General features: G+C 41.1%; 1 protein-coding gene across 1 annotated transcript in view; it reads right to left on the reverse strand.

The window, feature by feature from the left end:
- Window positions 1-4,768: 4,768 nt before the first annotated feature.
- The window catches only part of sf3b3 (splicing factor 3b, subunit 3), a 45,175-nt gene continuing 27,456 nt past the window's right edge, over window positions 4,769-22,487 (reverse strand). Inside the window, exons 19-27 of the mRNA XM_024137054.2 lie at window positions 21,993-22,167; window positions 21,339-21,544; window positions 17,738-17,894; window positions 11,980-12,105; window positions 9,318-9,530; window positions 9,033-9,131; window positions 8,513-8,656; window positions 6,252-6,356; window positions 4,769-5,570 (exon numbers count right to left, since the gene is read on the reverse strand). Of these exons, the coding sequence (XP_023992822.1) occupies window positions 5,430-5,570; window positions 6,252-6,356; window positions 8,513-8,656; window positions 9,033-9,131; window positions 9,318-9,530; window positions 11,980-12,105; window positions 17,738-17,894; window positions 21,339-21,544; window positions 21,993-22,167 (1,366 nt within the window). The 3' untranslated portion in view covers window positions 4,769-5,429. The remainder of the gene's footprint in view (window positions 5,571-6,251; window positions 6,357-8,512; window positions 8,657-9,032; window positions 9,132-9,317; window positions 9,531-11,979; window positions 12,106-17,737; window positions 17,895-21,338; window positions 21,545-21,992; window positions 22,168-22,487) is intronic.

Below are 22,487 nucleotides of genomic sequence, written 5' to 3' on the forward strand. Positions count from 1 at the left end.
CACTTTAAGAACCCCTGCTGTAGGCCATCGAGACGAACTGTCATTTCAGATTTCAGGCTGGCCTAGAGCCAGATAGACACTGGAGACATTTTGAGAAGGGGCATTCCATGTACAGTGCAGACCCCAAAATCTTAAACCAAACCTCAATCATAACAACACCATCTGCTAGTCCAGACAAAGTGACATCAGGGGGGAAATCCCAGAAGATGGAGACCAATGACTCTCCAATGGAGGGAATGTACATCCTCAGCATTCTTACTCAAACAAGGGGCGGGGTGAACGACCCCGGTGCTCAATATTTTAGTCTGCTAACATATTCATTCCTGCTTGCAGTTACAACACCAAGATGTTTGCATAAAACAGATGCAGTAAAGAGGTCAATGGAGTTTACTGAAGTTATTTTAGAAAACTATTTAATTGAAGTAAATAAATGTCTGAGACAGATTACTAAGTATACATTTATATGTAAATATGCATGCAATTTGAAAATATGTCTTTAATTGGGACGTCTATCTCTGGCCAGCAGAAAGGATGTTTCACCATCATTTTGAGAAGCTACATTAACAAGGCAACTGGTTGAGTCTTGAGTCAAACTGTGGTGAATGACAAACACATTCCAAAGAATAAGCACCTCTTCAAGCCATAATAACAAACATACACTGGGGTGCAACACTGATCACACAAATATGCACAAACAAGCTCACTGAAAGATACCACACTTAGTTTACAAACATCTCTCTGCACTATGCCTAACTACCTATATTCCCAGCAATCTCACCAACCTCAGGAATGGCACAACACCAACCTCGAAAATGGCACAATGGTATTATGTTCTGCTGTTGAATGACACGTTGAAAATTAAAAGTAGAGGAAGAGGCAGTGACTCAAAATAACCCTCTGCTAAATCCATATCAATTGTAGGGCATCAGTGCCTTAACTTGAATGATCAAGATACAGGTTAAATGTCCTAATACCCGTCACAACATTGAGTAATTGCCTTACTACCGATTAGTAATGCACCAAAATTGCTTATCAATAAAAACTAATATTGAAATATAGTGTAGACATTGTTAATGTTGTAAAATACTATTGTAGCTGGAAACAGCTGATTTTTAATGGAATATCTAAATAGGCGTACAGAGGCCCATTATCAGCAATCATCACTCCTGTGTTCCAATGGCACGTTGTGTTAGCTAATCCAAGTTTATCATTTTAAAAGGCTAATTGATCATTAGAAAACCCTTTTGCAATTATGTTAGCACAGCTGAAAACTGTTATTCCAGTGTTTTACTTGCTATATTGTAATTGCCTCGCCACCATGGCCTTTTTTTGCCTTTACCTCCCTTATCTCACCTCATTTGCTCACATTGTATATAGACTTATTTTTCTACTGTATTATTGACTGTATGTTTTGTTTATTCCATGTGTAACTCTGGTTGTTTATTTGTCAATTGCTATGCTTTATCTTGGCCAGGTCGCAGCTGCAAATGAGAACTTGTCTCAACTAAGCCTACCTGGTTAAATAAAGGTGAAAATAAAAAATTATTACTGATAAGAAGCAATTAAAACTGGCCTTCTTTAGATTAGCATCACATTTGTGGTTCGTTTACAGGCTCAAAATGGCTAGAAACAAAATCTTTCTTCTGAACTCAATCTATTCTTGTTCTGAGAAAGAAGGCTATTCCATGTGAGAAATTACCAAACAATGCTGTGTACAACGCTGTGTACAACTCCCTTCACAGAAAGCGCAAACTGGCTCTAACCAGAATAGAAAGAGGAGTGGAGGCCCGGTGCACAACTGAGCAAGAGACAAGTACATTAGAGTGTTTAGTTTGAGAAACAGACGCCTCACAAGTCCTCAACTGGCAGCTTCATTAAATTGTACCCGCAAAACATCAGTCTCAACGTCAACAGTGAAGAGGCAACTCAGGATGCTGGCCTTCTAGGCAGAGTTGCAAAAGAAAAAGCCATATTCAGACTGGCTAATAAAAATAAAAGATAAGATGGGCAAAAGAACAGACAATGGACAGAGGAAGATTGGAAAAAAGTGTTATGGACAGACGAATCGAAGTTTGAGGTGTTCGGATCACAAAGAACATTCGTGAGACGCAGAAAAAATWWAAAGATGCTGGAGGAGTGCTTCACGCCATCTGTCAAGCATGGTGGAGGCAATGTGATGGTCTGGGGGTGCTTTGGTGTTGGTAAAGTGGGAGATTTGTACAGGGTAAAAGGGATCTTGAAGAAGGAAGGCTATCACTTAATTTTGCAACTCATTYCCATACCATGTGGACGGCGCCTAATTGGAGCCAATTTCCTCCTACAACAGGACAATGACCCAAAACACAACTCCAAACTATGCAAGAACTGTTTAGAGAAGAAGCAGTCAGCTYGTATTCTGTCTATAATGGAGAGGCCAACACAGTCACCYGATCTCAACCCTATTGAGCTGTTGTGGGAGCAGCTTGACATTATGGTACGTAAGTGCCCATCAAGCCAATCCAACTTGTGGGAGGTGCTTCAGGAAGCCTGGGGTGAAATCTCTTCAGATTACCCCAACAAATTGACAACTATAATGCCAAAGGTTTGCAAGGCTGTAATTGCTGCAAATGGAGGATTATTTGACGAAAGCCATGTTTGAAGGACATAATTATTTCAATTAAAACTCATTATTTATAACCTTGTCAACATCTTGACTATATTTTAAATTCATTTTGCAACTAATTTCATGTATGTTTTCATGGAAAACAAGGACATTTCTAAGTGACCCCAAACTTTTGAACYGTAGTGTACAGCTCATTGAGTGCGGTTTTAGTGCCAGCATCGGTCTATGGTGGTATGTAGACAGCTATGAAAAATACAGATGAACTCACTAGGTAGATAGAGTATCTAATGATAAGCTGTAGACCACACTACCTCAGGCGCGCAAAACCTATACTTCCTTAGATATCGTGCACCAGCTGTTTACAAATATACATAGGCCCCCGCCCCGTGTCCTACTACTGTTCCATCCTGCCGATAGAGTGTATAACCTGCCGGCTGTATATTATTGTCGTCGTTCAGCCACGACTCTGTGAAACATAAGATATTACAGTTATTAATGTCCCGTTGGTAGGATATACATGCTTTCAGTTTGTTCCATTTATTTTCCAGCAATTGAACGCTAGCTAACAGTACGGATGGCAAAGGCAGATTAGCCACTCTTCGCTTGATCCTCACAAGGTACCCCAATCTCTTTCCGCAAAATTTGTTTCTTTCTCCAGCGAATGACGGGGATGAGGGCCTGTTTGGAGTATATCCTTCCCGTCCGACTCATTAAAGAATAATTATTTTTCCAATTTGAAGTGAATAATCGCTGTTCTGATGTCCAGAAGCTCTTTTCGGTCATAAGAGACGGTAGCAGCAACATTATGTACAAAATAAGTTCCAAACAATGCGAAAAAACAAACTAGCACAGTTGGTTAAGAGCCAATAAAACGGATTGGCATACAATCTCCCGGAGTGCAAATAATCTCAAAGGAAGGGACATWGACATGATTCATTCATACATAATAGATTTATCTTACAATCAACATCTGCATATATGATTGGCTAAGCCTCATCCTCTACAGGATGGGTGTCCCTAAACGGGARGGTTGTTGCTGACGTYTGCTAATGTGACTAGAATGTTGTTACATACAACAGCCAACTTTCCGGGACATAAACATGTCTTTTATGGGCAGAAAGCTTAAATTGTTGTTAATCTAACTGCAGTGTCCAATTAACAGTAGCTATTAGTGAAAAATACCATGCTATTGTTTGACGAGAGTGCACAACAAAAACTTATCACGGCAACTGGTTTGATACATTCACCTCTGAAGGTAAATAATGTACTTACATTCAGTAATCTTCCTCTGAATTGTCATCCTGAAGGTCCCAGAGCTAAAATATTTATGTTCAAATGTAGGAACTGGGTTCTACAGTTTGACCCCACTGCTCTCTCTGGCTCCACACCCACCCGGCCCAGACAACTAGATGTGTGAAAGTTAGTGTATAAGCTAATGATCCATCATGTGTGACATTCCTGGGAGTGTGTAAACTTTYTTTTATTACCATCGCATTTTTGTATGTTCTCTATAGTTATGCACTTGCAAATGTATCAATTGACCAATTCCGCATATTTGGGCAAACTCCTGGCAGACTTGATARAAAATATTGTGTAGTAATGTAATTCTTCCCTMGATCAGTCAAACTTTGTACACACACAGCTGCCATCTGGTGCCCACAATCTAAATTACACCTAGACTCCTATCTGAAAGTATGTCCTTTCTATTGCATTTCAAAGATGAAGAAAAAAATAACAAATGTTTTGTTTGTATRATCTTTTACCAGATCTAGTGTGTTATATTCTCCTACATTAATTTCACATTGCCACAAATGTCAAAGTGTTTCCTTTCAAATGTTATCAAGAACATACATATTCTTTRTTCAGGTCSTGAGCAACAGGCTGTTAGATTTGGGTTTGTCATTTTAGGCGAAAATTGAAAAAAATGCTATGATCCTTGAGGATATTATTGCCGTTTCACCATTTCAGTGAAAAATTCTAAATTCCATCCATGAGAGCAGACTGAAAAACAAGACACAGAAGACCTATTGTAAAATGAAAGCCAAAATCAGAGCTAGCTTTGTAATCCAATTAAACAGTAAACTATGCAGATATTGTTAACTCACTGCTCCTTTGCCTCTCCCACATAATTATAACAGACAATGTGACACGGCATTACAAGAGATAAAAAAAAACACTTTATTTACAAATTTGCCTGCCTGTTTTCTCATGACTAATACGGAATGGTATCGCTTTCCGTCGCTATTTTTACACAATCCTGTCATCCTGTGTAATAGATATGGACAATTTGTCCATCAAAGGAATATACTTTTTAAGCACCAAATAAACAGCTGCTGGACACTGACGTTTTTASGATTCAAATCGATACAGAAAACAAAATCCATTTGTAGCACAGTTACAGAAAAATACTTAAAATGGATCGTTTAAACAAATCACACAATGCAAAAACAGTCGAGCTAATTCTATCAAAGGGTTTACTAGGTCATGCTTCTCACGGTTGAAAACCCAGCGACTGCTCCTGTATGAGACTCTAAAGCACTGATGCTACACACATGATACATTCTACAGAATCCGGCTAGGTTTAAATGACATCCCGTGAGTGAAAACCTTGGGGTAAATATTCACCATAGACTGTTACCACAATTCATGACATTTTATAGGCCTAATAAAGAAAACAGGGCCTAAAGATCAATTCAGAGTGTTCATAGATTGTGAAGAGGCAAGGAAACTGTTTTGTCGACATCTCGGCAGGAAACCAAGAAAGCTCTCAACTCCTCCTCATGTTAACATAGTGAGTGTATTTGTGTATGTACAGTACAGGAGGGTTCTAGAAGGCATAGCGTGTGCGGATGTCCTCCAGTTTCTTTGAGACCTCAGGGGGGGTACGGTCCAGCTCCTCAGCAACACTCTTCTGCTTGTGGGGGTCCATGGAGTTGAACTGCTCACACAGATCTCCATCTATCACATTCTGCACACACAGACAGGAGAGAGGGTCAGAAACAGTAGGTAAGACTGTCTGGATGGCCAAAGAACAAGGCTTCCGATTTTCGCAATCATGTTCAGAGACCGCATGCAATCTGTTAATAATTCACAGCATGTCTACAGTCRCCAAGTCCAGAACAGACTACGGGAGGCGCACAGTAGTACATATAACTCATGCAAGTGGATTTTAAATACACCTTATGGAACAGCGGAGACTGTGAAGCAACACAAACAAAGACACATGCATACAAACACACGATAACACATGCACTATACACACACGTTATAGATATGTGGTAGTAAAGTAGAGGCCTGAGGGCACACACTTAATATGTTGTGAAATCTGTTATGAATGTATTGTCATGTTTTAAAAAATGTATAACTGCCTTAATTTTGCTGGACCCCAGGAAGAGTAGCTGCTGCCTTGGCAGGAACTAATGGGGATCCATAATAAATACAATACTAATACTGATCCAGCCAAATATATGTCAGGAACCACATGCAGTTGGTTCCTGGCATAACTTTTCACCCAAAATATTTGGTATCAGATTCCATTTGTTAACAGTGGTGTCCTCTGGACACATTCCCTCTACATCGCTGGGAGTATAGATTCTTTGCCCCACCATACTAGGGGAATAGTAATGCAACCTAATCAGGTAGTACCCACCTTTACAGGGAAGTAGTAGGAGCGGAAGCTGAGGTGGTCCCTGCCACACAGAGGGGGGAACTCTGAGCGCATATGCATCTCTAAGTGCTGGAAGAAGTCATGATCCTGAAGACAAACAGGCACACCATAGATTAATTCTCCACATCAATTAGGGCTGTCCCGACCCAAAAAAAATATTTTGACCAATCGATTGGATTACTTTTRCCATATATACAGTGCATTCAGAAAGTTTTCAGACGCCTTGAACTTTTCCACATTTTGTTATGTTACAGCCCCATTCTAAAATAGATTTATTTTTATTTTTATTCTCCATCAATCTACACATAATACACCATAATGACAAAGCATTAACAGGTTTTTAGAAATGTTAGCACATTTAATAAAAAATAAAAAACTGAAATATCACATTTACATAAGTATTCAGACCCTTTACTCYGTACTTTGTTGAAGCACTTTTAGCAGCGATTACAGTCTCGTGTCTTCTTGGGCATGACGCTACAAGCTTGGCACACCTGTATTTGGAGAGTTTCTTTCATTKTTTTCTGCAGATCCTCTCAAGCTCTGTCAGGTTGGATGGGGAGTGTCGCTGCACAGCTATTTTCAGGTCTCTCTAGAGATGTTAGATCGGGTTCAAGTCCAGGCTCTGGCTGGGCCACTCAAGGACATTCAGAGACTTGTCCCGAAGCCACTCCTGCATTGTCTTGGCTGTGCGCTTAGGGTTATTGTCCTGTTGGATGGTGAACCTTCGCCCCAGTCCGTGGCCCTGAGCACTCTGGAGAAGGTTTTCATCAAGGATCTCTCTGTACTTTGCGCCATTCATATTTCCCTTGATCCTGACTAGTCTCCCAGTCCCTGCGGCTGAAAAACATCRCCACAGCATGATGATGCCACCACCATGCTTTACCGTGGGGATGGTGCCAGGTTTCCRCCAGACGTGACGCTTGGCATTCAGGCCAGAGTTCAATCTTGGTTTCATCAGACCAGAGAATCTTGTTTCACATGGTCTGAGAGTCTTTAGGTGCCTTTTGGCAAACTCTAAGCGGGCTGTCATGTGCCTTTTACTGAGGAGTGGCTTCCGTCTGACCACGCTACCATAAAGGCCRGATTGGTGGAGTGCTGCAGAGATGATGGTTGTCCTTCTGGAAGGTTCTCCCATCTCAACAGAGGAACTATGTCAGAGTGACCATCAGGTTCTTGGTCACCTCCCTGACCAAGGCCCTTCTCCCCCGATTGCTCAGTTTGGCTGGGCGACCAGCTATAGGAAGAGTCTTGCTGGTTCCAAACTTCTTCCATTTAAGAATGATGGAGGCCACGGTGGTCTTGGGGGCCTTCAATGCTGCAGACATTTTTTGGTACCCTTTCCCAGATCTGTGCCTCGACACAAACCTGTCTCAGAGCTCCACGACAATTCCTTCAACATCATGGCTTGGTTTTTGCTCTGACATGCACGGTCAACTGTGAGACCTTGTATAGACAGGTGTGTGCCTTTCCAAACAATGTCCAATCAATTGAATTTACCACAGGTGGACCAGTCAAGTTTTAGAAACATCTCAAGGATGATCAATGAAAACAGGATACACCTGAGCCCAATTTCGAGTCTCATAGCAAAGGTTCTGAATACGTATGCAAGTAAAGCATTTGTTTTTTATTTGTAATACATTAGCAAAATTTTCTAAAAACTTGTTTTCGCTTTGTCATTATGGGGTAGTGTATGTAAATTGATGAGGGGAAAATTAATTTAATCAATTTTAGAATAAAGCTAAAACGTAACAAAATGTGGGAAAAGTSAAGGGGTCTGAATYCTTTCCGAATGCACTGTATGACTCYTCACAATTCTATCTTGGAGATGTACGGACAGTTCCTTTAACCTAATAGTTTCTGCACTGTCAACTATGGAACCTTCTATAGACAGGTCTGTTTCTTTCTAAATCATGTCCAAACAATTGAATTGGCCACAGGTGGAAACCAAACAAGTTGTAATGATGGAAATTGGATGCACACGAGCTGAATTTGGAGTGTCATAGCAAAGGGGTACAAATAACTTATGTAAATTAGATTTCGGTATTTCATTATGAATAAATTTGCAAAACTTTCTCAAAACATATTTTCACTTAAACATTATGGGGTGTTGTGTGTTGATTGATAACATATATATATTTTTTAATCTCACCAATTTTGAATTCAGGCTGTAACAACAAAATGTGGAATAAGTCAAGCGGTATGAATACTTTCTGAAGACATTGAGTGTGTCAGTGAGGTACCTCGTGGGAAGTGAAGGGCACCAGGATGCCGATGCCTCCAGACAGAGTTGTGTAGACCAGAGATTCCGAGCCTCCGGGGATCAGTGTGGTCTTCTGCAGTGACAGCACCGTCTCCCCAATGTGGTAGTTCATGATCACTTCAGCCTGACACAGGGGAACAGACATGGTACAGGGTCAGGCACAGACAGGGCATTACAGAACAATTCTCACCCATGACACACACCCAGAAAACATTGCTTATATGCACCCTTTTTACCAATTGCCCACAATAAGTCCAAGCGGAGGGAATTTCCCACTGACTACCTAAACATCTTCTAGCTCTTAAAAGCTTCCAATAAACAGCTTAAAAGGAAAACAGCATATTTAACAGCAAATTGGCCTGGAGAGCTGCCAAGATTTGGAGAGCAGGTCTGGCCTCGGATGAGGCAAACCACAACATCACCAAGACAAACAGTGATCCACAGAGCGAGGGACAGACAAGTCTCTATAGAGCTGTGACAGAAGAGCAGAAAGCCTGTACCTTCTGAGAAGCTCCGTTCAGCAGACCTCTATCCCACAATGCTTTATTCCCAGTTGGGTCCTCATCCACATCGTCACTGGTGTTAGGGGGAAGGCGCACCTGAGGGGGTACAAAATGTAAGTGTAAAAGCCATCAAGATGTTTGTGGCATCATTGAAATATCATAAATTGGATAAAACTGTTAGTATGACGCGTCTGGCAAACACTTCCTTTTAGAGAAAAGGTAGTATCCAATATAATACCCAACACCTTTGTAAGAAAGGAACAATAAAGAGCGACCACATACAATGCTGATGTTGCCAAACTTGTCGGCTGAAGCCATGGTGTCGTAGTCCAGCAGGCAGGCGGTGGTGACCCAGCGAGGGTGGGTGTCGTCAGCGAAGATGATCAGCTGATTCTCGTTGCGCTTGTAGCGCACCCAGAACAGACTCTCCTGTACATCAGTCACTATGACCCGCTGACCGATGGTGTGGATACCAGTCACCAGGTTGGGCACATGCTGCAAACGAGACAGATGACATCAACTGAACACCTCTGTCCTCAATGGACTGCCATATAGATTTTATTTGGAAGGTCTGGAACCTAAACAAGAGGTGGACAGTGGTAAATTGTCCTTTGGTACAATGGATGGATGATGCTGTGGCCTTTTATCTTTGATTTTGGAAGAAGATTCTTACAAATCAATCTTCTCCCGAACGTGATTACTGCACTTAGATAGCTATCAATTCTACAGCGGTTAACTTGATTCCTTTGAGACCTTTAAACTAAAATACTTCAGGTTAGTCTTAAACTAGGCTGGGTGGTAAATTGCATTTGACTATATACCGGTATATATCCACACAATGCTGTGGATAGATGATTTGTTCCATGAAATAACTCACTAATGATGCATAAAACCTTCCCAAGTTCTCTCACGTCACCCCGCTCCTCCGCTCTCTCCACTGGCTTCCAGTTGAAGCTCGCATCCGCTACAAGACCATGGTGCTTGCCTACGGAGCTGTGAGGGGAACGGCACCTCCGTACCTTCAGGCTCTGATCAGGCCATACACCCGAACAAGGGCACTGCGTTCATCCACCTCTGGCCTGCTCGCCTCCCTACCTCTGAGGAAGTACAGTTCCCGCTCAGCCCAGTCAAAACTGTTCGCTGCTCTGGCACCCCAATGGTGGAACAAACTCCCTCACGACGCCAGGTCAGCGGAGTCAATCACCACCTTCCGGAGACACCTGAAACCCCACCTCTTTAAGGAATACCTAGGATAGGATAAAGTAATCCTTCTAACCCCCCCCCCCCCCCTTAAAAGAGTTAGATGCACTATTGTAAAGTGGTTGTTCCACTGGATATCATAAGGTGAATGCACCAATTTGTAAGTCGCTCTGGATAAGAGCGTCTGCTAAATGACTTAAATGTAAATAAAAAATATAGCAATCACAATTTAAATCAGCAATAAGAAACTGCTCTTCAGCTGAGAACGACTAGCGAACTTGCAAGAACAAGTCAACAACTTCGGGAGTAGAGACACCTGGAAAACGTCATACTGTCGTCACGTTGCGAAAGTAAAAACTGAAATTTAATAGTGGTCAAATAGAATGATTATTCTCATAAAGAAATAAATAAGAGGCATACTAAGACAAAAGAAACGTGACAGTGTATACATGATAAACTACTGCAGGAAATTAATTGATTACATTTCTTGAAGTTAATGCTGGAATTAAATAACTATGCAAATGATAACCACTGGTCGAGTACCAGAGTTTGTGACTACAAAGGAGGATTTATATTCAATGTTCTACAAATAAGACTACGTCAACCTAAAATAATAGGATAAAAACTGACAGTGAAGTTTGGTTGAAAAGTATAAAGCASTCAGAATGAAGAAAGCCCATTAAAACAACTTACAATTAATTTGCACTACTCAAAGCACGTTTAGAACTATTAATATTCAGAAACATCAAATACCATCATAAATGGACATAAATAATTCACTAAATGTCAATGTCATAAATCATTWAAAAAAACATTAATATGGCAGTTGTTACCGATGTCTAAAAACACTAAMACCGTAAGTTATAAACTGTACACGACATGATTGCAAATGTAAAGCAAGTGCCGCGCTAAGCACTTTCAACTCTTTGCGACAGCCCTTTTTGTGAAAACCGCAAAAATCGATGTGTTCATATTTGGTGGAAGGTATTAGTCAACCTACCAGAGTAAGATCGATGTGATATTGTATTGCTAAAAAGTTTTGGAAAGTCCTGAGGTTGTTTCACGGTCATTGGACGTTCTTGGACTGAAATATTAGGTAAAAAGTTTATTTCGGCTACATCAATTAATTTTTTTAAATCAGAGAAAATAAAAAAAACAGCAGGTTACAAAGTAGAGCTTCATAGCTACGTTTTAATGTATGGGTTGACAGGGATTGGAACAAATTTACATTCCGCCATCCCCATTTCCATGACGAGTGCTAGCTTGCTAGCTGTGTGGYAGTGATRGACYCCGTTTTCTGAAGCAGCTGTGGCGAGAGGCGGCGTGCGCGCCATTGGCTGTATTTTGCCAGCTGAAAAGGTTGTGATTGATAGTTGAAAACTACGAGAATCCTGTGGCTACAGCCCTACAATCGATAAAAAAACATWGCTAAATACCAGTGAATTGAGAGCACTTTGAGAGTATTTTGTGTAGATCGTTGACAAAAAATGACAATTATATCCATTTGAATCCCACTTTGTAACAACATAAAAAGTAAAGTGGTGCGATTACAAAAGACAGTCGCAGGAGCATCAATCTGACCCCTTGACACTTCCTGGTCTGAGAGCTTGTTAGCCTTCCTAACCAGCCACTTGCCACACTGCCGTCTGGTCTTGTGTTTACACAGTAGAGTCAATAGTTTAAATATACATCCTTGTGTGTTTATTTGTGTGTGTGTGTGTGAAACGTCAGGCTTCGGTCTCACCTTGTTCTCACACTTCCGGAGCAGCTTCTTCTTGCCCAGGTCGTAGATGCGCAGCAGTTTGCCAACGCCCACCAGCACACGGCCCTGGAACGGAGCGATGGCCAGAGGAACGTCCTCCACTGGAGTCTGTCAAAACAACATTCCTTTACCATGTCAACAACTGATAGTAAAGGTCAGTAACATACTACCTTGAAAGGACATTCTGTAGAGCCTGTCAAAGCTTACACATTTCTTTGAGTTTGGGTGGATGAGAAGTTGAGCTTCACCACCCATGTAGAGAACCTTGTCAGGGAACTCAAGCGGCGTATTGGGTTTTATTACCGGCACAAAGCTGTTTTTTCCTTCCAGCCAGAAAATAGGTGATTCGTTGTACTTTTCTCTCTGTGTTGCTCTACACTGAAGGCTCTTAACTCTATCATGCAGCCTTTCGTTTTGTCAACAATCAGAGTTGTCCAACTCACCATTGTGATCTCGACAGTGTTGGCGGGTGGACATCACTAGCAAAACGCAGGCGCAAACATAAGGCCATTTTAAGTATCCTCTCTTTAGCACAACATTTTGCCTCTTGCCAGGCCATCATCGTAAATAAGATGTTAATAGACTCCAGAATACTGATAAGACCCAGTGAGACTGGAAAAAGGGCAGCCGGCTCCAACAAAGTCACCATTGTCCCTCAGGGAGTTGGGTAAAGGGGGGGGGGGGGTAAGAATGATGGTACTGTACTCTGACTCTCAAAGGGCAATTATGACCATTCTGAAAATAATGTCTGTGGTAAACACAGGCTTAAGAGATTTAATACACATTTTGTTCCATGAGATAATCTTTATCCGCTAATTTGTGAATTTTGAAGCATTTATTTAATCAAAACAAGCACATAACTCAGGGGTGTCAAACTCAACCAGTGCAAGGGCCATACTGAAAAAACTACAAATTTGTGGGCCAGACATTGCCTGCTTGTTGTTACAAAAAACAACTTGCATACAACTGTGACCCAAACTAGCCAATGTTCTAATAGAAATAATATGGCCCTTGATGTACATAAGATGCTGTATATAGCATTAAGCATAAAACTAAATAGATCAATAATATTGGTCCAGCCTTTGCTGCTATGCTTGCAAATGTGCATAATATGCTGCAAAAAAAGTATTTAACTCCAAATAACAAAAACATAGCTAGGTTAATATTTGTTTTGCACTGCATGACTCACCGCTGCGGTTGAAATCAGCATTGCTGTATGGTGCACTTAAAATGTGTTATAGTTGAGTAGCCAGCCTAGGCTACTGCTCAAATGTTGCTGTAATAGGCATGCTTGGTTCTCCTCCGCATGGTGTTTTGTTGCAGGTTTCGTTTTTTTGTAATTCGTTGTCAAGCATTAAAAATAGAAGCCAGGCTGCAAACTTTTAATAGCCTAGCGAGGACTGTGGTATGGGTCTGTACATTTTCCCTCCGCTGTGTGCGGTAAACAGGACACACAATAGCAGCGCATCCGGCTGTAGTTTCATAAATTAGATGACTCAGCGGTCAATTTATACCTGCTTGTAAATCCTTTATCTAGTAACTTTTTGACAACCAAGATTACATTTAATGTAGGCTACAGTTGAGCAGATTTTTATTTCGTACTTCCACACATGGGTAACATAATTTAGCAGGGCCCAAAAAAGTTCAGCCTTTTAAAAACAGATTTTAAGTAATTCTACGTCATTTCCATGACAGAAGACATTAGCTTTATCTTTTTTTAATACCACACAAATGACCAAACGACTGGCTACGCCGACTGACAAACTGCGATCAATCTGGTCTTGAATTCAAACAATAGCACAGGCCAATAAAGCGACACAGATTGTACAATATTARGAAGAAATATATATACAGTATATATCATAGGCTACAGTAGGCTACTAAATACAATTTCAAGTGGCACAAACACCTAATGATGAAGCCATAGGCTACTCACGGTGATGGCCGAAGCGCTCGTCGTGGCAACAGCCTATCTCAAGATGAGGTACTTTGAAAAACGGTGCTGCGGTTAGCTAAAAATAGTTTTCATTGGTTCTACAGATGGATAAGTCTRCTCTTTTCTGCAGTAGGCATTTGTTTTCAACTGTACGTTTTTCCCAAGATTGTAAATCTGCACAAGGATAAACTGACAGCCGCAACCAACATTAGAAATATAATCCATAGATGGCAGTAGGGTTGCACATTTTGGGGAATACTCGGGTGGAAACTTTGTCGGAATTAATGAAAATTCACAGGAATATATGCAAATTAATATTAATACCATTTAAATGTTTTTTGCATTGGATATATTTACCATATCATATGGGGACAGAAACATAAACATTTTACCTTATCATAAGTAGACATAATTGCAAATGATTAAATCCTTCCAATAGAAATAAAAAAACGATTTAGTTACGACTTGAACTTGAATTAAATGAGTTGACTCTTCACATGGGATGATTTCACTGAAKAACAAAAGGGAATATTGAATGATCCAATGATCCATCGCATCTTCCAAAAACGTTTTCAACATACATCTGTAAAATTATAGTCTAGAAATTAAAGCTTTGGTTMTCTTCCTCTCAGYCTTCCATGTCTTCTCCCTGGACCTCCTCAATGTCCACCTCTTGAACATCTGACTGAGGCCTCATCTTCACTGTCACGTTCCAACCTTGTTGAGAATGGCTTGTTGTTGAGCCTCAAAGCYCCTCAAATTTGCACAGATGGCCACCAATTTGTCAACCCTTGTATTGGTCAGCCTGTTGCGTGCTTTGGTGTATGTGTTCCCAAACAAGGACCAGTTGCGCTCTGAGGAGGCTGATGTTGGTGGGATTTGGAGGATGATGGAGGCAACAGGGGAAATAGCCTCAGATCCACAAAGTGGCTAATGAGATATGTTGGCACGACTGCAATATTGCATCTCCATCCCAAAGCCCTTGCTTGGAAGTGTACTTTGCCAGACTGCCAAGAACCTTTCCCTCATCCAGGCCAAGGTGGCGAGACACGGTAATGATGACACCATAGGCCTGGTTGATCTCTGCACCAGACAGGATGCTCTTGCCAGCTTACTTGGGGCCCAACATGTACGCTGTGGTGTGTATGGGCTTTAGGCAGAAGTATTCATGCTTTTGATGCATTTCAGAACTGCAGTTTTCTCTGCTTGGAACAACAGTGAAGTGGGCAGGGCAGTACGGATTTCTTCTCTTACATCTGCAAGCAGAGCCTGAACTTCAGACAGGATGGCATTGTCTCCCTCAATCTGTGCAATGGCTACTGCTATAGGTTTCAGGCTGTTTACCACTCTCTCCCAAAATACATCATCCAGGAGATCCTCTTGATGGCTGTCCATATCGGCAGACTGTGATATGGCCATTTCTTGGAGACTCCTTCCCCTTCATGAGACTGTCAAACATGATGACATCACCACCCCAACAGGTATTGCTGGGCAGCTTCAATGTGGTGTTCTTATTCTTCTCACTTTACTTGGTGAGGTAGATTGCTGCTTTAACTTCACATAGCAAACCATTTCCTTGGCTCTCTTGTAGTGCCATGACGTCCTTGAGTAGCAGATTCAATGCATGAGCAGCACAGCTAATGGGTGTAATATGAGGGTAGGACTCCTCCACTTTAGACCAAGCAGCCTTCATGTTCACAGCATTGTCTGTCACCAGTGCAAATAACTTCTGTGGACCAAGGTCATTGATGACTGCCTTCAGCTCATCTGCAATGTAGAGACCAGTGTGTCTGTTGTCCCTTGTGTCTGTGCTCTTGAAGAATACTGGTTGAGAGGTGGAAATGATYTAGTTAATTATTCCTTGCCCGCGAACATTCGACCACCCATCAGAGATGATTGCAATACAGTCTGCTTTCTCTATGATTTGTTTGAACTCTGTTGAACTCTGCATCRAGCAAATGAGTAGATAGACCATAACTGGTTGGAGGGGTGTATGCTGGGCGAAGAACATTCAGAAATCTCTTCTTATACACATTGTCTGTGAGCATCAGAGGTGAACCAGTTGCATACACAGCTCGAGCAAGACATTCATCAGCATTTCTCTGACTACGTTCCTCCATTGAGTCAAAACTTCTGATTCCAGGAGGACCATGAGCTGTTGCTATCGATACGGTGTCTGATTTATTATTTTCACCTCGAATAAAAGTAGAGGGACTTTTGTCAGAGGTTGCTTGTTGTGAGRGCTGAGGGAAATGTATGTACTTGGCCATTTGATTCTGCATCTTTGTTGCATTCTTCYCATATGATTTGGCACAGTATTTGCAAATGTACACAGCTTTTCCTTCTACATTAGCTGCAGTGAAATGCCTCCACACATCAGATAGTGCCCGTGGCATTTTCCTGTAAATATTAGGAAAAAAAATTGTAGCCCCAAAAACGATTCCATGTACAGATAAATAGTTAACTAGCAGAAATTGTTAACAAGTTAGAAATTATTTAAACACTTTGCTGTAGGCTACTATTTACTAGTTAACAAAAAATTAATTATGTTATAAAATATATTCACCCCACCCAGTATTGCAGGAGATCAAAACTTACTAGAAAGCATGTAGACCTTGGCTCAGACAGTGTAGTAGTGTGGSCTCAATAGCATCTCATTAGTGTGCAAGATCTTGAGAATCAGGTGTACATGTGATGGAAGAGTGCACTGTGCATGCAGACGGTTGCAATTCCATTGAATTGGGGATAGTTTAACCAAAATATGCCACAAMACCTAMAATTGCCTTATGTGTATCCCACAAAAAAAGGTTCACTGTTATAAGCTAACTTTGATGAATTTAAGCAAAATTCCCCAAATTCCAGGGCTTAACATCCCATTGAAAATGTCAGACCCTTTGCAACCCTAGATGTCAGTTCCCATTCAAGTCAGGACTGGTATCCATTGCTATTGTTTCCATCAATTTAACAGTCAAATTGCCAGGGTTACAAAACCCTTCTATGCATTATGTGTCTATGGCCACAACGCAACAAGCTGTATATTTGACACGCATGCTGCCCAAACTGCGGCCTACCCGAATGTAGACATACCGGTAACTGCCAAAACAAAGGAAACACTTCAGTAAACGAGGATACAAAGTATATGTTATGGTGTGGGGTGCATTTTCCTGGCGTGGTTTAGGTCCACTTGAAGAATCTATGCCAAGGCGCATTGACGCTGTTCTGGCAGGCCATGGAAGCTGGCCAAAATTAATTGACAACCCAAATCATTACGAAGGCCGGATAGAAATGTACCACGGGCCTTGTTCTTGACAGGTGACATAAAGGCTTCATAATTCAAAAAGGTAATGTTAAGTTACATATTATAGGGCCTTTAAATTTTTATTTTTTTTGCCTGATTCCGTTTCCCCCCTCAAATTCAGTTCTCTCTGTTGTGTTTTTCCAGGTTTCCACTTCCCTCCATTTTTTTCAGGGGTTTGCTCTCAAAATCACACCTTTTTGAATGAGCATTTGTTCTTAGTTGACTTGCCTGGATAAATGGTTAAACAAAAAATGGAAAGCCTAAAATACTGATAAGACCCGCTGAGACTGGAAAAGGGACAGAAAGTCAGAATGCGTCAACAAAGTCACCATTGTCCCTCAGGGAGTTGGGTAAAGGGGAGGGGTGGAAACAAGAAAGAGTACTCTGACTCTCAAATGGCAATTATGACCATTCAAAAATAACAGCCGGGGAATTCCTGTGCACACAGCTGTGGTCAACAAGACCAGAAAACCACTGGATAGTCATATCCTCTGTCACTCACTCACCTTGTGCATAAACTCCAGTTTGTCCCCTCCCCCTCCCAGCCGATAGGTGTAGATAAAACCGCCTCCCACAGAGCGGGGGTTAAGGATCATGTCCCGGGCCACCCCCACCAGCACATACCAGTCATCACCTCCGCTGGCAAACCGACAAACAGTCACACTGCAGGGACAGAACACAAAGGGAAAGTAGGAGAGCGGGAAGGGATAAGTATTATTCCCTGTGTCAATATCTACCTTTTGCGTGTGAACTGTGTTAAATGCTAAGATTAGAGGTGTTTAAAGCGCTCTCCATTATTACTAAATCAAGAAGAAGACATGAAGATTCATCACTTCAATAGCACAACTTCACTCTCCTCAAACCTTGCCTGAAATGACAGTTAAGATTTTCTCTGTGTAATTGCATAAGAGCTGGTAATCTGAACAGGAAAACCAGCAGAGCCAATAATAACATCTCCCTAGTGGCCCTACAGAGAGCAATAACGTCTTTATGTTGGCACTAACGCAGGCTAACTCCGCTATGGCTTGATGGCCAAAGCCTATGGAGAACTCCATGTTTTTTTGGGACAAACACCGAAAATAAGGTTTGTGTTAAACAAAGGCTTAGGAGATGTTATACATTTTGTTCTGTAAGATCTTCATCAGCAAACGTCACTTGTACATTTTGAAACATTTATGTAAATCAAAACAAGCACCTAAAGCACAAAGGCTTCATAATTCATAAAGGTCATGTCATCTGACTGATATTATAGGGCCTTATAAAATCTGTTATATATATTTTTTTGCATGATCCTGTTTGTTTTCCCCCCCGATTTGGCTTTTCCAGGTTTTTGTTTCTCCCAGGTTTAGGCTCTCAAAATCACACCTGTTTAATAGAAAAACAACTCAATTGGATGTTCTAAGTCCAATGCTTTAACCACATCAGGAGTCCACTTGTGGTCTGGGAAAAATCTAAGAAATTTAGAAATGTGGGTGCAGTTATCCTTTAATGCAAATGTACACTAGCCAGAAACCTTGTCTGGTTAACAGCGTTTCTGTAGCGCTCATGTGATTGCAGTTTTCAAAATAAATTGCCACTTGATTGATGCAAATATGCATTCTGTCAGTTAGGCATACATAAATACATGAATGTAAATCTGTAGTTAACATTTAATTGATTATTTCCATCTACCAGCAGCACACAGAGACAGGCATTCCTGTGCTGCTTCAGGAAGTTCCAGGAAAATATGAATCAGTAGCTAGGTTTCCATCCAATTGGTGATTTTCATGCAAATATTATAGAATCCGCATTTCCACCAAATGAACTTCTTGTGGATACAAATCAGTGTGTGATGACGTAGTGCCCACAAAACATACCTTCTCTTAAGTGTTCATGTACCGAATAAAAATCTAATGTTCAATGCTTATTCATCACATTTTTGTCAGTTAAATAGAAAATGTGCCACTCTGGCCTTGGCACCTGCGCTCAAGCCAACAGCTGGCAGATGCAATGCAGGTAGGTTGTGCGGGTTGTCTAGTCTACGTGACAAGGTTATTCATTCAAAAAAGCAAGCCCTGCAAGCTCTAGTTTTGTCTTATCTTGATTATTGTCCAGTCGTGTGGTCGAGTGCTGCAAGGAAAGATCTAGTTAAAACCTCTTAAAACCCTTTTCGCCTACAATGGCATACCCAAATCTAACTGCCTGTAGCTCAGGCCCAGAAGCAAGGATATGCATATTCTTGGTACCATTTGAAAGGAAACACTTTGAAGTTTATAGAAATGTGAAAGGAATGTAGGAGAATAACACACAATAGATCTGGTAAAAGATAATACAAAGAAAGAAAACCGTTCTTTTGTATTTTTTTTGTACCATCATCTTTGAAATGCAAGAGAAAGGCCAAAATCTATTATTTCAGCCCAGGTGTAGCTTCGATTTTGACCACTAGATGGCAGCAGTGCATGGGCAAAATGAACCATTGCATTTCTGTTCTAAATTTTGTATCAAGACTGCCCAAATGTGCTTCATTTGTTTATTAATAACTTTTCATGTTCAAAATTGTGCACTCTCCTCAAACAATAGCATGGTATTATTTCACTGTAATAGCTCCTGTAAATTGGACAGTGCAGTTACATTAACAAGAATTTAAGCTTTCTGCCCATATCAGATGTGTCTATGTCCTGGGAAATTTTCTTGTTACTTACAACCACATGCTAATCGCATTAGCCTACATTAGCTCAACCGTTCCGTGGAAGGGAGACCGATCCCGAAGAAGTTTAAGCTACAACTGGCCCAGAACAGAGCGGCACGTCTTGCTCTTCATTGTAATCTGAAGGCGGATATAAATACTACGCATGCCAGTCTCTCGCATGCCAGTCTCTTTTTATAAGAAACATTAATGTGTTAAATCCCAAATTGTTTACATAGACAACTTACATACAGCTCTGACACACACTTACACCACCAGACATGCCACCAGGGGTCTTTTCACCGTCCCCAAATCCAGAACAAATTCAAGAAAGCGTACAGTATTATAGAGCCATTATTGTATGGAACTCCGTTCCATCTCATATTGCTAAAATAAACAGCAAACCTGGTTTCAAAAAACAGATAAAGCAACACCTCACGGCACAACGCCTCTCCCCTATTTGACCTAGATCGTTTGTTAATGTATTGGTATTGATATGTAGGCTACGTGTACCTTTTATWTTTTATTTATGTAGTTCTGTCCTTGAGCTGTTCTTGTCTATTAATGTTCTGTATTATGTCATGTTCCATGTTTTGTGTGAATCCCAGGAAGAGTAGCTGCTGCTTTTGCAACAGCTAATGGGGATCCTAATAAAATACCAAATGTAGATTACCGGGGATAGGAGTAAGATTTTTTTTTTGTGTCAAACGGCAGCCAAGCATCGATCATCATGTCACCAGAATAAGACCCTCAATATTTTTTGGAAAGAAGCATCAAGCTCGACACTGTGCACTTTCACCACCCTGTAAAGTTCATCATAACTTAATTCATTTGTAGCCTAATAAACTGCATGGTTTCCCGAGTGGTAGTGGGAGGACCACACAACATATCATCGCATGACTCCAAATGTGCTTTGATATGGTTATCACATCAATATTTGCACATAAAGGAGTGTCCACTGCCATTTCCCACATTATTATTTTTTTTTAACACAAAAGATCCCACCACATCAAACAAACAAATTATTTGACTGCATCCATCACAGATGTTGCAAATAAAAAAAATTGTTGACAATTTGACTTTACTCGTATATGGTTCATGATGCATTTTGTTCACGTCTTATGTTTAACTTGGGCTAATTAATACATTTTCTCCTAAATTGATTTCKTATTAACTTCAATAACAAATGTATGTTGTTGAATTCCATTTAAATGTCAGGATTCTGTGATTCTGTGTTTTTTTTGCAGCGCGGATTTTATAGGGCCATAACATTATCTCATAGAACAAAACATATAAGATCTGACCTTATTTTGGCGTTTATCCCAAAACCCAATTTTTTCTCCCATAGGAATGGCTGAACGAAACAGAATTCATCCATTTCGTTTTTTTTTTTTGAACTACAAGCTGGGGAGCTCTTTTCCACTCATCCATCCTGTCCTCACCTGAAGGCAGCCTCATTCTGCTCCAGTTGGACAAGGTCCAGAGTGGTTCCCTGGATGGGGTTGATCAGACGCACCAGAGAGGCCCACTGGCCAGACCCGGCCTTGGGCGCCCCAAAGATGGCCTCTGGCAGGTTCTCATTGAGGAAGGCAGCAGCCATCTCTGCTGCCAGCTCCCTCTCATCCTCACCAGCTGCCTCAACCATCTCCTATAGAAGGGAACAACACAGAAGTGGTGTCAGCGTCAGTTACAAACAGAGAGAAAGAAAAGTAGGGAGGGGGTGAGAGATATCGACATAAATTGAAGCAAAGTATTAGCCTAATTCCCCATGTCAATCTCTACACTGTGTGTGTAATCTCTGTATATATGCTGAGATCAGAGATGTTTAAAGCTCTCTCCATTATTCTGTCAGAGAAGAGACATGAGAAACTCATCATGTCAACAGCATAACACCCCTCGCCTCAAACRCTGCCTTCAATTAATCCTCTTCGGGTTTTAGAAAAGTGCTATAAAAAACAATTGTAAATTATTTATATTGAAGTTTTGCCTATCTTATATCTACACTTTCATAATATCAGCCCACACAATCTACACAGCCTGGGTGTACAACACATAGCCTCAGCACTCTCTCCCTCTCAGTCAGAACAYAACCATACCTCTGCCATCTGCTGCTTGCGCTGGGCCTTGGTGGCCTCTGTGTAGGCATTGTGATCAGTTTCTATGAGTATCAGGTTGTTTGTCTCTGGGTGAATGACAAACTTGCGAGGTGTGTACTGCAGGGGGAAGGCCACCTGGTTGAACACGGCACCCAGCTTCTCCAAGGCCAGAATCCTAAGAGGGAGACAAAAGCAGTGTCAGAAGATGTGTACCACGTAACAGGTGTGCCATGCCACAACTCAGCCATAATGGGAACAGAAATAACATTTCAAAAAGTAAATGGGACATAATTCATAAGTTAAGTATCAGCGTTATAATTGAGAATGAGGATGGTTGAGGGTGAATGAGAGAAAATGAGATGTGATCTGTGTATATGCTGAGATCAGAGATGTTTACACTCTCTCCATTGGTTTGTCAGAGAAGAGACATGAAGACTCATCACTTCAACAGCATAACTGCTCTACTTTCAAGCCTTGTCAATGAAGACATTTCCT

Source organism: Salvelinus sp. IW2-2015, unplaced genomic scaffold, assembly GCF_002910315.2.
Source record: "Salvelinus sp. IW2-2015 unplaced genomic scaffold, ASM291031v2 Un_scaffold1078, whole genome shotgun sequence".
Taxonomy (NCBI): Eukaryota; Metazoa; Chordata; class Actinopteri; order Salmoniformes; family Salmonidae; genus Salvelinus; species Salvelinus sp. IW2-2015.